This window comes from Papilio xuthus, unplaced genomic scaffold (genome assembly GCF_000836235.2).
Source record: "Papilio xuthus unplaced genomic scaffold, Pxut_1.1 DF825017.1, whole genome shotgun sequence".
NCBI classification, from domain to species: domain Eukaryota; kingdom Metazoa; phylum Arthropoda; class Insecta; order Lepidoptera; family Papilionidae; genus Papilio; species Papilio xuthus.
Window position 1 is genome coordinate 256,955 of NW_013533632.1, and position 20,116 is coordinate 277,070.

Here is a 20,116-nt window from a genome sequence, read left to right on the forward strand (position 1 = left end):
ATTAAATAACATATACACACATTAAAAAATACAATCAGTAGCTAAAGTTAATATATTTTTATTTATTTATGTAAAATATTTAATTTTTTTCTCATTGTTGAAGATATTATGTGTTAAATAAATATATCATGTGTTTTTTTCTACTATCACTCTTGAATAAAGACCTTGAAAGTGCGAGCGTTCGCTAGTCGCTATTTATCGCGATACACCACGCGGGAGCGACAAGCACAGGTCCGGCCTTAACAACGCCCAGAGGCGGACTGACGCGAGAAAATTGATGGCGTCGGATGCATTTTACAAATAAAATTCGATTAAAAATTATATAATGAACGTACCGAAAAACCGTTCGACCAAAATTTAGATAAGATAGATATATGTATTGAATAAAGCATTTAGATTTCTTAAATTCGTCGCAGTTTTGTAGATGCACAGTTTTTCTTACCGAAGAAAGCACATTTTCAAAAAAGAAATTTATCGAGAAAATTGCATCCAATCCAAATTCTGTTCGACCAGAATCTAGTTAAAGGACTGAAGTGACACATACTAAAATATGACTAACAAAGTCTTTTTAGATGTCCTGTTCTACGCTTTTTACTAAGCACATTTAGCCTCTCACAACGCCTTAAACAGTTGAATTCGAAGAATATATCATCGTGCAATCCCAACAAACGTTTTAGTTTATTTAACTTCAAATTTTTATACGCTATGTTTTCCCGAATTTGGGATTTTTTACACTGGTGAACATTTGCGGCCACGCCACGTACACTAATGACATTTGGAATATCGTCATTATATAACTAGCTGTCATTCGCAACTCCGTCCGCGCGGTATTAAAAACAAAAAATAACACTATGTGCTACATCGATGCCAAATTTCATCGAGATCCGTTGAGCCGCTCTGCAGATAACTTTTTACAATTCATTCCTAACATCAAAACATTCATTTTTATAAATATTAGTAAGATTTTAACAATGAATAAGGAATAAAAGTTAACAATTTTATCTGTTTGGAGTTCTATGGAAACAACCATCGGAATATTTGTAACGGATTTTATCCCAACCCCATCCCAAATAAATCCGTAATATACATAATACGGATGACAAAATATAATTGCGAGATATAATCTGCAGCTACCTGCTTGTGGACGACTAATTCTCGACCCTTAAGATAGAAGCGATCACTTAGTATTGTGTACTTTATTTTTATTATCTATATTGTGTTGGATTCGAGCTAAGTTTCAGCACAAAGGGAGCAGTGATTATCCCTCGGCAAAGGGCGCAATCGTGGGACCCGCGCGGCCTCGGTCCCGCCGGCTAAGCAATGCCTGTTGGAAACTTCAGGGACACACGAAGGTCACACATCATATACTAGCAATTCAACTTGTTGTTGGGTGAGGGGACATCGCGCCCGCCGACTTACACTATTGTTGATTTCTAATTTTTAAGCTGTTTAAGAACTAGAACTAAGAATCTTTTTTTTTCTGTAAGCTTTTAATATTGGGAATCGTGCATAATGTTTTTTTTTACCAACTTTTGACTCTCACCTCCTCCTCTTGTGAACTAATATTGAAATTTAAAAACACTATTATTAGTGCACGGTTATTTTTATAATAACTAGAAAATATTATATATAGCCATAACTGTTGCCGATACTACACACGATTCTTTGTTTCGTTGTATGTCAGCAAGCATATTTTTTATAATTCTTTTTTTAATAAAAATTCCAACACCGACGATATGCTATAGCTTATATATTTTCACGTTATTAAACTTAGGAGGCAAATAAATAGGAAAACATTGCTACATATCGCTAATAGCAGCAACCAAGAAATAATGATGTAATGACATGGTAACAATAAATATAAGCCAATGGCAATAGCCTTTGATGTCATTTGAGCATTTCCAGTTTTAGAATTGCCATTAAATGATTTACGCGATGTCTAAACAATAAAAAAATCTGTGATAAAGAGATTAGTAAAAAAACAAAAATATGGAAAAAGATTAGTATACAAGTGTTAATCGTAATCGTTTCAACCATTGTACGATATAATGCAACGACCCTTGTTTATTACAAACAGCCACAATCATCAAACACGTGGCAAACACCGAACACAAACAGGCATCCCCGAGATTGGCGAACGTGCCCCTTATTCCGAATTGGCAAACATTGGCGGACGATTTTTGGTCAAATTTAAAAAATAAGGTGATTCATCAAAAATCTTGCCGTTAGTTCTTTTTTATTTACATTTTGATTTGATAATGTATCCATAATTTATATCTGGCAAGGGATTTTATAAAAATTCTGCATATTGCTAGATAAAGTACGTTAATCAACACAAATGTCCACCCCTTACAACCCTTTTCTCATTAAAAACTGGCCTATGACTTTCCTCAGGCTCTAGACTATGTGTGTACCAAAGTTCCGTAGTTTTTGGGTGAAAGAGCGATCGACATACTGAGTTACTTCCGCATTTGTAATATTAGTATTTATTTATCACACAACAAATACTGAACAATTTTCCGGTTTGTGTTCAAAAACGACAAAGAACAAAGTAGTTTTGTTATTTGCTCATCAATAACTAGAATGGCCCACGCGTGATTTAGGAGTGGGGTTGCGCGCTGTGCATGTGCAACTGCCGCGGAGGGTGTGGCTGACGCGCCATTGGCTGCTGCCGCCGCGACGCCCAGCCACCGGCGTCGCTGCGCCGTTGTTGTCGCCGCCGCCGCCGCCGTCGAAACCGCGAAAAGAGCGAATCTTTTTTCTGTTTGCACTAGATTAACAGTTACAAAGGCACAATCTAGCTCCAAAGTACGTCCAGTAGATTATTAAATACATGTTTCGGAGAGTAGCATACCTCAAGGCCGCACGCTTAGGGTACATCCATCTATCCATCCATCCATATTTCATCCATGTATAATAGGGAGTCACGTTTATGGCGCGAAGATTGATAAAATACTCAAGAAGGGCGGTATTAAGAGCCGCCGAAACCGAGGTGTATGAATGTAGAAGCGAAAGAGTGTGTCAAAGCAGGTGTGCGAGTAAGCAGATGGAAGTTCGTAGTCTCTGCCTACCCTTCTTGGTTACGGACGTGAGTCATGTTGCTTTATTTGTATTTCGTCCATTAGAGGCTAAGTCAGTGGATTTTTTTAGTTAAGGTTTGGGTTATTGCATATTGTCAATTATATTTGCTGAGGATTATCGACTTTCCTCTTTCTTTTTGGTTAGTGCTTTTATATGTCAGGCTAGCAATTGCCTGCGACTTTAGCCTCGCGGAATTAAAATCGAAACATTAAGTTTAGGCCTTGTATCTGTGATATGAAAAATATTTGTAAATACGAACTTACATCCCCCCTTTTTAGATCTTAAAAGAGTAAATTTGTAAAAATCCTACAGATGAAGTAAATTTTTGGGCCGGGAGGAATTTATTTCTTTTTTCATAAAATTCAGCCGCATAAATAACGTTGCTCCTCACTAAGTTTGGCCCCCATTTTAGACCTTTACCACAGTGAGTATTTCATATTATAGCTTGGACAAATTCGATTATTCTAGGGTACAATAATTTGTACAGAGCTGAAAATTTTCTCCATCGATACCGTATATGGAGAAAAACCGGGTCAGTGAAATGGTGAGTTTTACCAAAAAAACTGAGAGCGAATTGTATAATAGATAATATAATAATAAGCTATGAAACCTCTGGCATACCTACCGGGTCCTAGCAACTGAAACTGGTCTGGTCTCTGTCTTATTTTTGTCTTAATATGTTTATATGAATATGAAACAATAACAAAACAATACAATACAATGAACAATATGAAAATCCGAAACAAGATATGTACTCATTTATTGGTTTTGCAACGTGCCATTATTACAAAAGGGGTAATGTTGTTGGTGGGTATGTAAGTTTGTTTTGTATGTATGTATGTAAATCCCATTGCGACGGCTCCACAATGGGCAAAAATTTCAGCTTTCACAGACTATTATAATATTTTTCGATCTTACCGATGGAAAAAGGTAAGTTTATGTTTTAAGTTGATTATCGATAAAACGAAAAACACTTCCCTGAAAATTTATATAAAGACGTCATTAAAATCTACGATAACTCAGCTATTGCACAATTGCGCTGTCATGAATTATAATGCTTTTAGTAGATATCCACTTTGTTGTAGCGTATTATATGTTAGAGCAAAATGAGCAAAAGGTAACTTCATAGCCACAAACCACTTAATGGTGTAATCAATCTTTAACTTTGTACGCCTTTAATAATATTGAAATGTGCAGGGCTTCATCTTCTAACGATCCGAAGCATGCGAGGGGGCATCAAAACGCACACAAGAGAGAGAGAGAGAGGGGTCACCTCTAAATACTTCCAAGTCGGCCTTTACAAAGAGCCCGGGAATTCCTCCGGTCTCGCGCTTTTAGGATAAATCTTTGGCTCACATACGTATAATAATGGCTCATTTAACCCCCTTTTGCTAGTGAATAATAATATCCTTTTAACAAAAAATGGTTTTTATCCTGCTTCAAACCTGATCTCCAATTAATTCACATATCAGAGGGGTATAGCCGACGGGTACCGGCCGCAGATGGGCGATCTAATGTTCCTAACGATGAATTCTAGCCGCGTCGCATCACATCACATCACATCACATCGCATCGCATCGCATCGCATCGCATCGCATTGCGACCAGCGAACAGTTTCATACATACATTTTGTGTGTACTAATTATATATTGTGCAGAGGGAAGTTAATCTTACTTTTTACTGATATTATAAATGCGAAAGTTTAGATGGGTGGATGGATGGATAGATGTTTGTTTAAAGCTATCTCAATCAGAATGTATACTTTTAATGTCTACTGACAAGAGCTGACATAGGAAAACGTTTTTCGCACGTATGTAAATTTTAAATATATGGGTTTCTTTGTGTGTAAATTACATAGACCCTGTTAGTCTGACGAGGTTGTTTTTCTCTTCTACCATAAAAATTTTCTTATCGGAAAACAGGAGTGTCAGGAACCTTTAGCGTGCTGTTGAAACAACTTTTTCGCTCTGATCGCTCTTAAGTTTCGTAAACCTGCTGTCAAGCGTTGTCCTGTACTTTGTCGATAAGCGGCAAGGTCTTCTTTAATTATGCGGGAGATGGTTCTCGGTGGAATTTAATCTCCGTAGACAAGACTTTCTGCTTGCGGAGAGGATTTTTTCAAATTCGCTAAGCAAACGGCTTTGGACACCGCTGGCGTCCTGGAATCCTGCGGGTGGCCGCTCCTGGTTTTGTCATCGACAGAGGACATCTCACTGAACCTTTTGATACTACAAGAAATCTATTGAAAATCGAAGCGATGGTAACAGATTGAACATATCTCGCTCGGCGTTTTAAAGCACTTATGTAGAGCTATAACATAGCCTCGATCTTCTTTGACGCCCCCTCCACTATGACTCCTTAGATTAATGCTATCAAATGAGGGTTTTCTAGAAGAGTAAAGCCAGCTAATGTCCAATGAAAACAAAAATATCCGAAATGACATTCCATTTTCGAAGTTTTTAAACAGAAAGTTTTAAGACAGTATATGTGGCTAGACTAGGTAGTTTAAATTAATATGTATATATATATATATATATATATATATATATATATATATATATGTTCCTTACCTCGAAAGGAAAAAAACACTTATAGGAACACTATGTTGACCGTCAGTCTTTCTCGCCCTGTCAAGAACTTTCGTTCACCCTTCTCAAGAACGTGTAGAGGTCTTAAGCTAAAATTTATTTCAAATACTCAGGGCCTTTCGAGATTTAAAGAAATCAAACTTCTAAGCCAATGCAATCAAAATACTCACAGGGAATCAAAACCTTCAGTGAACTCAGAATTTTGAAATTTGTTACGAACCAACGTCTTATGACATATAAACTCGGATTTGGAAAAATTCCGAAAACCTTAAATTTTTAGTTATCACAAATATTTTTAATAATTATAAACTTATTATCTTCAACTATGAGTCGATTGTTGTAATGGGTAAAGTTATATACCTACAGGTTTGTACGAAACCCTTGGTGCGCGAGTCCGACTCGCACGTGGCAGGTTTTTTTTATAAGAAGGGGGCAAACGAGCGGCGCAATGGGGAAAAACTTCGGCTTTCATAGTCATATTCGTCCGATAACTCTGCTGTAGCACAATTGTCACTTACTTCCTCCTGATGTTTCTACTATGTATTTGATGCGATTTTGAAGTTGTTAATAGTCAAAGATCACAGAAATGTGTTTTTCGCGTATTTTAGCAAAATGGTGGTTTTGTCAAAAAGTTACCTGAGCCAATATTATAGATTGTAAAATTTCGTGTAAAAAATCCCTACCACTATAAGTTGAAATCGTTGGCTCGTTGACTTGCCTCGGATCACCATTGGCGCACCAAACTCAGCGCTGGCGAAAGCATGTCGTGCTCTCACAGATATATTCATTTTGGTATACTGCTACATCAGAAGAATTATCAATAACAGTCTAGTTTAGATCATCGGCCAGAGGTTTTTGATGAATCAAGACTACTATATTGTATGGAATTTTTAACATTAGAAATTGTACAGTTTGAATGTTTTTCGCAGTTAGTATAGTCCCTGCTGGTGTAAAACCATAGACATATTCATGTACTATAAAAATTGTATGAACTTCAGCTAGAAAATACAGACGAAATGAGCGTTAACCCATTTTTGGTCACATGCGGACTGCCACGAAGATCGCTTGTCTCGCCTGATCCACAGCGGGTTTTCTTGACTGCGGACTTTAAATTTAAAGCATACACAGTGTGCCAGCGAGCCGGTCCGGATGTTTTACTGCTCCATTTGCGGATTAGCCAACGGGTCCTACCGTTGCCTCGCAAGTTCCTTGGCGGATCAGCGGTTTTGCTCGCAAATGGGTTATTGGCTTATGGATCTTATGTTGGATTGTTTTAGGTGAACTTGTTTGCCACAGTTTATTATACATAAAAAAAAATTGTTGCCGATGTTGGTACCATAATTATACCAATAGAACCATAATTATTGGATTGCAAAAATATGTCGCTGTGCGTGCGTGCTGACTGACACTCGACAACTTATCGCAAGTTATTGTCACTTCCTTACATTTTTGAAGTTCGTTAAGGAATCGTTTCGAAGCGAATGCACTTTGGCTTCCCCCACCCCCTCCCTTGAAACTAACAGTCGGCCTCGACTTCGTCTGCGAGGAGTTAAAAAAAAATATTAATATAGTCTAAGGTTGTCACCCGATGATCGTGTAGTTTCTTAGTAGTGATCAATGACAAGTGAAAATAAACAATCAAATCTTTGCTCTTAACATATATCCGTTCTGTAGATACCTTACAAATATCCATCTATTTTTCGGCTGAGGTTTGCGGAGACATGTATTGGTTGAATGTGATACACGAAGAATTGTAGCAATGCGGGCGGCGCGGCGCGGCGGCGGTGATGGCGAGAGCTGCGACCGCGGTCCCGCGGTGAGTCAGTGGTAACGACGCGGTCGTTGGCGCGCGTTGTACTCGCTCGCTCCGATTGCCGCATCGCCTCTCTCCCTGCATTGGAACGGAACGTACGCGCTGCTTTTGCGCGTGTTTATTCATATCGCGATCGACCAGTCGGCAGTAGTCTCGCGAACTCGTAACGATCACAACCGCGTACCACGAGTGTGTTTTTATTTCTCGCGGCATTGCAGATGCATTAAAGTGCCCGGGCTCGCAAAAGCCTACCGCAGTATTGGGTGACTAGGCATTACGAGTTCGCGAACCGGTTGAATGTATGGTCAGGGTTTCGTACGTGTGATATGTAGATGGCGAAGACGACGTCGGTCTGTCCGGCATACGGCTAAGGGCTAGTGTTGTGTTTGCTACGAAATGAGCCTTCATTTTAAATCGTAGGCTGCTGATAGCCATTTAAGGTGGGGGGAGGGTTATATAAAGCGGGGCACGAGTCGAGCAAAGCCTGTACGGGACAAAGTAGGCGGTGTCGGGCGAACGCCCCCCGCGGGTCCCGGACGAGTGCCTTGGAAAACCAAGGGCGCGGGGAGCTGCCGCACGGTTATACTGACGAATATACTTCACGAAGTGCCTTCGCATTTGTTGTGATTATATCGAGAATAGCCTGCCGTAAAGGATGTAAAATTAATAAGCCTTTATAAGGGAGAAATTAAATTCGTAATAATTTAAAAATAAACTCCAAATAATTCTCGTAGCGTCTTTCGTTGGACGGGGAACCAAGCATCCTAGAATAAGCAGGTGCGTGGTTATCTGTGCCACACGTATCAACTAACAAATACTCTTTCGAAAAAGTGAATAATCAAAACAAACTAAACGTAAAGTATAACATGAACCGTTCCCTTAACATCGCGCATCTTTCACGAAGGGAGCGCGGGGAGCCCCGCCGCACGAATCTACTGACAAATATACTTCACGAAGTGGTTGTGCACTTTTGATTTTGCTAAAATACCTATTTGCCACTTGGAAAACAAAACAAAAGAAAGCATAGATCATAGATAATATACCGCATGTGGATACGTTTGGAGCACTAAAGTGATTTTTTTTATTAAATGTCACTTTAGTGAAGAAAACGGGTAGTCTACTTTTAGAATGTAAATTTTGTTATATTATTGAAAACACTAAAGTAACACCTCAAAAAGCCTCTGGAGAAATAAACTACCACCCACACCTTTTTGCTTATGGAGGTTTATGGGTATTCATGTGTTTTATGCTCAAAAACCTAAAACGCCTTAAGCAAAAATTTTTACGAAAACAAATATTTAATATTTGTAATAATTGTGAAGTTTTTATATGTACTATCCGCAATTAATCGTAAAGCTTACTCTGTTTAGGCCGAATGTTTATAATGTGGCCAAGCGCATCGTCGTATCGTAAAGCCGGCTGGCAAAATAATATGCCGTGGCTAAACTGAGTGGAACCCAACGCGCAGGCAGTGTAGGCAAATTATTACAAGTCGAGTGCTACTCCCTATTATGTCTGCCAAGCCTATCTATATGCAAGCGCCAATGTAACAAGGGAATAATGCTTGGTTTACATCAAGCCAGCCACGTTCAAAGTCAGCACTGACATAATACACTGGCATAATATAGACACCCACTGTAATCAGTAAGTGTTCTACTTTTCAGCCCAGTTCGGCTATTACGCCGCAACTGGCATAATGTAGACGGCCTTTTTTATGCCAGTCCAGTTCTGACTGAAAAATTGTGGTCGTTTGCCACATTGATATAAAAAAAGGTTCAACTCCCGTTCTCCGGATTTAAATGCGCTGGATTTTTTTACAGGGGCTGCCGAAAAGAAAAGTATGCTAAGCAAGACTTGACAACTTGATATCTTTTATAAAATATCACACTGTAAAATTTTTAACCCACAATTATATTTGTGAATAGTCCAATGGTCCTAAATCAGTAACTTTTGTCAGAGATAATGACAAGAATATGTTTTATCAAGAAACCAAAATTAGTAAATTGGAAAACGTTCTTGGAAACTAATAATAACTCTAATACTTTTTTCAGGTTTTATCAGTGTTATAGCATTTAATAATCTTGATGAGTTGCTCTAAATTATGTACATACTTTACATGTCGTGGTAGTTTCACACAGTAGCATGTCGAAAGTTAAAATACTCTAAAATATTTATATCAAAATATTTTCTTTTTTCTACTTAAAGTACGGATGTTTGGTAAGGTAAAAACAAAAAATAATGTGCCTAAAAAAAAGACTATTTTTTCTCACATAGTTGTTGACCTGGCCAATGCACCATATTAACTGCTTGTCATTGAATATTGGGACGCGTTGTATATTTGTATTATATCTAATGTTAGACTCTTAATTTAGTGAATTTGACGAAGAGGGAACATACATTGGACCTCTATCGAATGAAAGTAGGCAGCGCATCTGGAATTGCGGGCTATGGGCAGCAGTCGCTTTGCTATTTTGGTGAATTCAGGTGGCCTTTAATATAATATGATTAAAGGTCCAATTTCATTGCCACCATTTTCTGTGGATGGAAATCCACTCGATTTACTTACTGGGTATGTCTCAAAGACGGTCTATTCAAAACCACTGGCGAGAACTGACGAACTCCGTCTAAGAAACTCAGATGCTGCAGAAGAGATAAACCTACGGGGATATTAGTAAATATGTAGTTAAAAGATCCTAAATCTGTAACCGAAAACCCAGTTTTAAACACTTAATAAAATTCTTAATATCTAAGCAAAATGATCACTGTTAGTTTTTAATAATTAAGTTCTTAGAATTTTTGCAGGTTTTATCACAGTATTGTAGCATTTTATTATCTTGGTGAAGTTGCGCCTACTTTTGTAATTTAGTGCCGTGGTACTCTTTATACATTTTTTTACACAGTAGCATGTCAAAGTTGGTTAAAAATTCAAATGTTCTAAAATTAAAAAAAAAGTCAAAGTTAATTATTTTCTGTGCTTAATGCAGGAATGTTATCGTGCAATTTTTCTCTTCAAAAAGAGTTGGATTTTTTCTAGCATATTTCCCCGTGTAGTTTTGATCTGGCTATACACCATTACAGTTTTATCGATGAATTTTAGGACACGCTGTATATTACTGATATTATTATTGTAAGAGTTTGTTTGCGTGTCTTTGCGCTACCACTGTATTTAAATGAGCTGTCGCCCGCGTCTCCGTTCGCGAGAAATTAATAAAAAAAAAACTTGATTAGTGTAGCTCTTGTGTTCTTCCAGGCCCAATCATCATATTTAAATCTTTTCCAAATATCAGAAAGATCCATGCATCCATTGTGGAGATCCGCCTTCTAACAAACATCCATCCATATAAACTTTATGAGTAAGACATGAACATTAAATTAAAAAAGATGTGTACCTATTAAATTTACAAAAATATGTGACTTAATTTCATTTATTAACTATCATATTTCAATGAATACAAAATTAAATAAATTGTAGGTCCATCTAGGAAGCTTGTATCACACACTCAGCACTCACTTATACTTGTGTGTGTCACGTAACAAGTATTTTATATGTCCTGTTATTTTCATTGCAATTACCACGCACCACTCTTAGTACACGTTGTCCTGTAAAATGAACAGTCCTGTAAAATGGACTACTATAGATTCTTTAGGTTTAAAAATAAAAATGTCATGGTGTCGCAGTTACAGTTAATAAATTAATTTAAAAAATACTGTTTTGTGACACAGCTGCCAAATTAAAATTTTCTATGCAAAAAAAAATTACATAATACGTGCTGTTGCGAAATTATGTTAAGTATTGTTTGGATATGTGGTTCTCGCTGTTAACTTTGTTGACTAAAGGTTTGTCCTTCAAAAAGGGATGTAGTTTATCAACGAAAAACTGAGTTCAATATGAATAAACTGAGATATTTGAATAAATGTAAAATAATTTAAACTTTGGAGGCTTTTAGTGCAACTTTGCATAGAGATAAGTTATATCGTCATGTTTTAGTCAAAGGTATAATATTTGTGGCATGGCACTCCGTTGAAACGTTCTTTCTGGACACCTCAATAAATTTAATTTTACTATATGTATAAACAAACAAAAGGCATAAGAGAAAAGTCAAATAATAATTATTTTACCTAATTAATATGAATTTAAGGACGGACGACAATTACCCCTAGTGGCCAGCCATAACCGTCCGGGGTGGGTCGAGACTGTTTTGCGGGTTTTATTTTTGGTGGTAAATTATTTTTATAATTGCTATGATAGTTACTTTAGGACCTTCTGTTCCTTAAGATAATATTTTTAGTATAAATTAACATGCCATTCACTCGTGTTAATTTTCAGGAAAGGTAAAAAAGAATGTCTCGATCCGTAAGATGGGCCCTATGACTGGGTTCCTATAATTACTTGAAAATTACAATCATCACTACTAGGCCATCATCAATCGTTATATAGATTTAAGTACAAGTAAATGAAGTTCTTTGACTTGACTTTCTAGGTAATTGGTCCTAATATTAAATTAACTTTGAATACCTTTGTAAAAACATTATCGTATTTGCTCGAAAAGAAGCAAACCTCTTGGGTAGAAAATTTTCCCAGTCTTGGCATTTACAATATATTTACAAGAAATGTAAGTTATTCTTTTTAAGTAAGTTTAAAAAGTATTTGCCACACTACACTTATCATGTTTCAATAATAAAAACAATATTGCTTGACAAATATGTTTTGGATTTCAATTCAATTTAACTGTTTAGATGTATGTGTGGATGTATGTATGTTTAAATGTGTTCTTCGGAATGACTGCGAGATCCATCGCTGTACATAGCCTTGACTTTTTTAATTTAAAACTTTTTTAATTCTGCGTGAACGGAGTCTCAGGCGACAGCTAGTGTAAAACAATAAAATAACGATATTAAATATTTTGACTTATATTTGCTTCCCGAATTTTCGAATTTTTTATTATACTAGTAAAGAAATATAAAGATAAAAATAAATGTTTTGGTTTTCTGAATTTGTTTTTTTTTTATTTTATTTTACTGTTATACATGCGTCACGCACATTATACCCAGTGTTGTGTATTGGAAGATCAGTTTGACAACTGAAGTTATGAAATTTTCGAATTAATTTTGTATGAAGATTAATGTTGTATTTAACGAACGCGTTCGTCTAGTGCTGGACCGTGTACGAGCTAAACAAAGAACTATGAACTATAGAATTGTTCTTGTAATAAAATTAATCGAGGTACTAAGTACTATAATTTAGGTATTACCACTTTTTGAATTTAATAGTTACTTGTCTGTGTACCGCATATATAATATACAAAAAAAACATTAAATACATTTCTTTTTTGTTTGTCAACATCTCAATTTTTGGTTTAATGTATTATTTCTTCAATTGCAGCAATTTTAATTATATTGTAATACAAAACTTATGAGAACAATAATCGAAAATCTTCATAACAAATTTTACTTCTCATCTTTAGTGAATTGTCAAACCAATCATCCCTAAATATACCTACCAACTAGAGATTTTTCGAAAATAAGCACACTTAAACGTCAAAATGAAAAAAAAAAACTATGTCTAGAAGTAAGATGAGTCTAGCTATAGGTATATCTATGCACTAACGTAAAGTATTTTTTCATAAATTACAAAATAAAATGTTCTTATTATAATGAGCTTCAATGTTCATTAAGATGTTTATACTTTTAAGCTGGATTTTTGCGCAATTTTAGGATTCGATAAAACATTAAAATCAATAATTTAGCGTCAGAGAGGTGCGGTGCGGTGTCCTCTCCCCGCGGGCCTCATTCCGCCACGCCCAGCGCGCGCATTCTCCAACAACAAAATCTACACGAAATGGTCGCTCAAAGAAACGAGTCGGGCGGGCGACGCTCGCGCCCCGCTCGCCTCGGCGCAGTCACGCACAGCAGCTCCCCACTAGACAGTCGTGCTTGTGTAGCGATCTCAATAGCCTGTGAACTGTACGCACGGCGTACACGTGCCTTCGCGCGCTCGCGTCCCGGATCCCATCCCTTCTCCACGCGCGGCCGCTCTTAGATAAGACATCTAACCCGACCCACCCCAGCCTGTGTGCCGGTACTTCTGTCGTACTCGCTGTCGCCGCACATTCTGTTATGTAACACGAAAACAAACACCGCGCCTGTTGTAGCGAGCACGTGTGCGCACCGACTATCGTACGCCCGTTCGCACTAACATCCACGCCGTCGTTAACGCCACGCCACTACACTCCACTCTATTCTATATCTATATACTTACCTTTAGGTTTCTTGCAAACTTCTCACATAGTTTGTGTCTAGTGTTACCTCGTGCCCTTTTTAATTAGGTGTGACAGTGCCATTATTACAGTTTTACGTTAATATTTGAATTTTGTGAATATGTCAAACTCCCTGGACCAACAATTTGGCAATCTAAGCCTGTCTCAGGAGGATCACGACCAAATGTTTGAACCAGAGGACCATCAGGATCAAAGGTTAGTTACAAATATAGTAGTAATTTTAATTAAACTTTATAATAGCTAATCATACCAAATTTTCATAAATTAATTGGTCATAAAACTATTTACAGGGTAATAATTTATTTAGAGGAAACGATAAAATAAAATTTCTTCTTTCTCATAGTATGTTCACACTAATAACATTGTAATAGAAAATAGTCTAATTTACATTAATGCCCCGTCCACTTTAGGCCAGTCGCGCTCAAAATCGGCGCTGACGTACAACTGGCCTAATGTGCCACCCACTGAAGCCAATAAGTCAGTCTGACCGATAACTGGGATGTGGCGATCTACCCTGTCCACTCCAGGCCATTTCAATATGTCAATTGCGCTCGAAATCGGCACGGACATACAACTGGATTAATGTGGACATTCACGAAAGCCAGTCTGCCTGATAACTGGGATGGCGTTCTACTTTTCAGTTTAGCCATTCCGCCGCAACTGGCAATAATGTAGACGTTTTAGGACGGACCACTCCATTTCTGACTGAACAATTGTGTAGGTAACCATACGTTGTTATTTTATCTGGACTGTTTAATCCGTTAGTGACTATCATCTTTTTTTGTATAAACACGTATTATGTTTAGACTGTGGCGAAATCTAATGGAAAAATTTATACCTATATCTTCTAATATCTTTTATTTACTGGTAAATCGCAGTCTATCTAACATTGTCCCTGCAGTATTTACTAAGCCACGTCTTCGACTGGGCATAATGTGGCCATGAAATTAAGTCCGCAATACATATTAGCCGTGGCTTGCCTAGTAGAAACGTGTTCCAACGTATAGATAGTACATTTGCGTTTCTTGTTATAAGACTAGTTCGTCAACGTCCATCCCTAGTTTCTATTTGTATGAAGTAGTCCTGTGGTATTCCGTAACATGGGACTATACATACTGCATCTGAGATCTCGAATATTCGCAATCGCATGGAACCTTTAGCCCCAGAGGTCGTAACTACCAGTTGAAGAAACAACTTCGCGCCGCTTGTCGGTAAACTGCGAACTTCAAAGGTAATTTTGCACCACGATTTTTCATTTGGTTGTCTACTCATACATTTTATGCGAGTGTGACATGCCCGCTTTCAAAGATTGTAATAAAATAGACTGTGACGAAGAGTACATTTTATTAGCTTTTACTTTTTTGTTTAAAAATGTATTAGTTGCCGCTACTATGATGAAGCGGGACCACCTGTTCGTATTTGTTATGAAAATTGTTTTAAATTGAAAATAAATTTTCGATAAAAGAAAATTTGCCGAAAATTTGTTCGAATTCTTTTTCTTAATGAGATTAATCAAAAAAAGTGTCCAAACTCTTTAAACGTAATTTGAATCGGTTCCGAAACACTTTGTTATTCATATATACTAAACTTTAATTACCATGAAGTATTTACTATACACATGAATACCGAATGTCCCCGACCAAAATGCCGGGACGCCAAATTGTCCCGGTCACATCGTTGGTGAACCCATCTAAGAAAACCCAGTTCAAATTTCAGTTCTTATGGCGAATATAAAAAGTGCTAAGTTTCAAACTTGTTTAAAATCACCACCAGCTACTATTCATAGGTACTCAGCTTAAAGCAAAGCCTGATCTGGTAATAAACGTTTCGCCTATATGTATTTCTTAATTTTAACTTAAGCTTACTGTTTTTATTTGAAGAAAGAACTTAACAAATAATGTTTTATTTTTCATTGACTACATGTTAATAACCTAAAAAAAAACAGTTTGCCTGTTTTAAATCGAAAAATAAATGGTCAAGTAAGGTAATAAGACCAGATTAGTATAATGTTGAGGTTTCCAAGACTATAAAAAGAGCTGCTCTTTAACAAGAAACAGAGCCCTTAAAGAAAAGGTAATGTAGATTAACGTTGTCTTCGTTTTTACAGTTTGGCGGGGAAACCGTCTACGACCCCTCACTAACTGGTATTTTTCTATGAACGGTGCGGTTAGTGGCTAAGTGGAAAGTGTGTACAGGGGGCACCGCGGGGCGGGGGGGCACCACGCGTGTTTGTACATGAGTAGAGCTTGTAATTATAGGTCGATGCACTGGGCCGGGGCTCTGGCCGCCGCGCTGCGCCGCCCGTGTTGCGTTCTCCGCGATAAGATTTCGCACTTTCGAACTCTCCAGGGAAAGTTTTCTCAGCAACGCAAATGTCTATAAAAATAAATTCAATATTGGCGTCAATAGTGTTCACTGATCGGTTGTGATGAAATTGGTAGAGCGAACGCCGTACAGAACACAAATATTAATGTCGGCATAAGTTGAATTTTAGATCAGTACAGGCATAGCGACTAGACGAATGACGCGTTTTTACAAAAGTTAACTAATAAAGATTTGGTCCATCATTTAGAAAAACAGTGTTTCTCATTCAGTCACACAATCCGGCAGCGAGCGACTGATATTGAGAATTTACATCGCCTTGGGTACGCGTCGCAGTGTAGGCATTTTCTGGACTGTTATATACATTATCTTCTGATGTTTTTTAGTATATTTTTTTCCTTGAGTCTGCTTTGTATGACTAAATATATGTCTCTTAACGTAAAATTTACTGAATATACATGCTTACGGGGATGTTAGAAATATTTCCCTGAAAATTTGTATGGAAACTGAATTAAAATCAGCGATAACTCAGTTATCGGTGGATTGCCCCTTATTTCCTTATAGGTGATGTTTTTACAATGTATTTGGATTTTTTGGCATACTGCGTATCACGGCCACTGGTGCGATTTTTAAGTTTTTTTAAGGTCAAAGGTCATAAATTTTTTTTTCCGTATTTCAGCAAAATGGTGAGTTTTGTCATAAATTTACCCGAGACAAAATTGTAGGTTATAAAATACCCTATTACAAACTCGCATATATCTTTTTTTCATATATTCCACCGTTTTTGAGATATAACGTTTTAAACAGTTAATTTACATGGACAAATAGACTCGACTTATATATCAATATCATTATATCATCGTACAGCCCAAACCAATAGACCCTAAAGGTTTGAAATTTCGCATAGATGCTTTGATGATGAAAAATATGACTTTTTTGGTGTATGAACTGTTATATAATAACTCGGAAACGGCGGCACTTACAAAAATGTAAGGGTTTTTGTAATAGGGAATTTTATAATCTACTATTTTGTCTTAGGCCACTTTTTGACAAAACTTACTATTTTGCTGAAATAAGCGAAAAACTCATTTTATGACCTTAGAAAAAAACCTAAAAATCGCACCAGTGGCCGTGATATACAGTATGCCAAAAATTCCAAATACATCTTTAAAACATCACCCATAAGGAAATAATCCAGGGCAATCCAGCGATAGCTGAGTTTTCGCTGATTTTAATGTCGCCTCCATACAAATTTTCAGGGAAATATTCCTAACAGCGCCGTAAGCATTGATATTCATTAAATTTAACGTTATTAGACATGTATTTAGTCATACGAAACGGATTAAAGCCAAAAAAACGTACTAAATAATATCGGAGGAAAATATCTGGAAGCCAAAATTTTTGCACAGTGTGCGTCGCCAACATTTTGTCCAGTAAAAATACCTTTGATAAGTCAAGTCCCGGGAACCTTTTCTTTTTCGGGAAAAAAAATCAAGTCAATTAGTTACTATAATGGTAGGTAACTTGAATATTAAATTAGACGATTTATCACGCAGTCAGTTGTAACATCGATTTATTATATGCCTTAATTATGTATTATCTTTTCACTGTCTACAAAATTTCGATGTATAAGTTCGTGTTATCATTTGTTTGAGCACTGCTACATGTCTATGTAGTTTCAAATTGATTTTCACAATTTATATTTCACTAGCTCACGCCCACGGTTCTGTTCGCTCGGGAATAAAAAAAGGCTATATTTGTACATCCATGCCAAATTTCATTTTAATCCTTATAAAACGATATGTTGGTATAATGATAGATAAGTTACTATAACAATATAATGTTTCAAATGTCTATGACGTCTATTCGCGGCAATGATAGCGTTTTTAATGAACCTTGACCCTTCGCGGACTCTGGCGCGGCGGCGCGTTACATAAACAGAAAGGTGAATAAACTCTTAAATTTGATAGCTCCAGTCGAATCATTTGTTTAAATATTTATTATACTCAACACTATTATTGTACTTTGTCGTAGTCTTCGTTGACATTATAAAATACTAGCTCGCAAATTGTAATGTCATTTTTTTTTATCATAAACAACCTAAAAATGACGATTATTCCATACAATTTCAACCCGCACTACCAACCCTATTTCGTTTTAAAAGAGTAACCTACGTCTTTACTCAGGCTCTATGTTTGTACCAAATTACATTTAAGTCAGAAGTTTTGGCGAGACAGAGAATGCAGCAGTTGCCGGTAGTTGGGTGGAAATTTTACGCTTGCATCGTGAGTGGCGCAAAGAGAAACCTGTTGGCAGCAGACAATGTGAGAGGATGACGAGTGGTCGCCGCACCGCACCGCGTCTTGTCGTATCGCGTCGCTTTTTGGCGTACTGTATGCACATCGGGTCACGCGCGCGCGCGGGCACGCGCTTGCGCTTGCGCTTGGGGCAAGGTGCGCCGCGCCGTCAGTGAATAATAATAGGTCTGTTATTAATACACGCGGCAACAGTTCGAAATTAAGTCTACTCTTTTTGTGCACCTTGCGTCGTTGCACCGCTACCGCTCTTCGTCTGCAACGCCAATTTTGACGTAAGCTCGTAACGAAACCTGCAAATAAAATAGTCTGTGGTTACGCCGCGTCACGAAGAGCTTAAACGCAGAGACGCCAGGTGCTTTCGTTAACGTCGTATAAGTATGTCGTTGTAATGTTGTAAAGCAATAAAATGTTTAATGACGATTTGCACATTTTCCAGGTAAAATGGTGATTGTCTGGAGAATTGACTAATCAAAAAAAACATGTTAATTATATATTTATAAATAATTAATTATATATTAATTAAAAATGTTGTACATATATTAAAGTTTACCTAAGATTCCAGTGGTATTAAAAAAATCAAATCTGGTTTTTATAATTTCTTATAATAACAATTGTAAATGTGAAGAATGACGTCACCCGGAATTTATAAGTAACTGTGCTGTCCATTGTGCTTAAATATGCGAAAAACTAATTTTTCGCATATTTCACCTTCCACCTTCGAACTTTGGTTATCAAAATATAAATCGCCCCAGTGCCTGTGATGTGCAGTAGTCAAAATTTTCCTTATTCCTTAACGCTTAATACGATCATCACTTTCATTAGGCCATCATAAGCCGCTCGTATTGTACCGGCAGTGGTTTCCGAATTAACCCCGTATTTGACTTGCTGTTAGAAGAATAAGAACCTGTGATACTGCAGGTTTATCTTGGTTATTCCTCCAACTATGGCAATGTGGCACCAATCAAGATTCGAACTATTGAACATCTCATTGAAAATTCTAATATCACGGAGGCCCCTGAGTGATGAAGATGAAACTCCAATCTCAAACCCCCAGGCATTGTCAGCAGTGAATGATTTAAGACACAATGTACCATCTTTAAATAAAGCCTGACCCAAAATTGACAAATCAAAAGAAAAAGATACCCATACAATTACTTTTATTTACTTTAGATAATTTTTTATCCTATTATTTATTTGCCGTCGTTGATATAATAGATTTATTGCGACGTTAACATTTTAGCGAATTTTTGGCGTCCTCGCAAAGTTTTATGATGCCTTAAGCACATCTTTCGTATATTAAACACCAAGTTTAAATGGTGACAACCCAAGCAATAATCTTATCTTGATAGTTTGTTGTAGCTGTAGCATAATATAATTCGAGTATGTAGTGTTGTCGGTATGATGTAGTGGCGTTGAAGCTGCTATATAGAAAAGTCATGGAAATGGACGCGCAGAGCAATTAGAAGCGAGCAGAGTTTGTGGATTGTTTTTATCAGAGCGCGAACCGATGCGGCAGCGAGGGCGTTCGCGTTGGCGGCAGGCAGCGCGGGCGCGGGCGCGGTGCGGCGCGGCGAAGCCCGCTCGACATTGCCCCCGCGCGGCGCCCGCACTGGCCCAAGCTCGCGCCGTACTGCTCACCGCTTCAGTCAAACGACGCTCGCGCTGGCGGCATATCGTCGCGTACACGCTAGCCCCGAGCCCCCCCCCCCCCCCCCC

General features: G+C 37.5%; 1 protein-coding gene across 9 annotated transcripts in view; it reads left to right on the top strand.

Moving 5' to 3' along the window:
- The window catches only part of Imp (IGF-II mRNA-binding protein), a 52,703-nt gene that overhangs the window by 20,113 nt on the left and 12,474 nt on the right, over positions 1-20,116 (top strand). The window contains exons 1-2 of one of the 9 annotated variants that reach the window (XM_013323714.1): positions 7,691-7,781; positions 13,809-13,955. The exons of 6 other annotated variants lie outside the window; for them this stretch is intronic. In XM_013323714.1, the coding sequence (XP_013179168.1) occupies positions 13,861-13,955 (95 nt within the window). In that variant the 5' untranslated portion in view covers positions 7,691-7,781; positions 13,809-13,860. Of the gene's footprint in view, positions 1-7,690; positions 7,782-12,901; positions 13,956-20,116 lie in introns of those variants that run through there. 2 more of the 9 variants (XM_013323713.1, XM_013323715.1) reach the window with 2 other exon arrangements.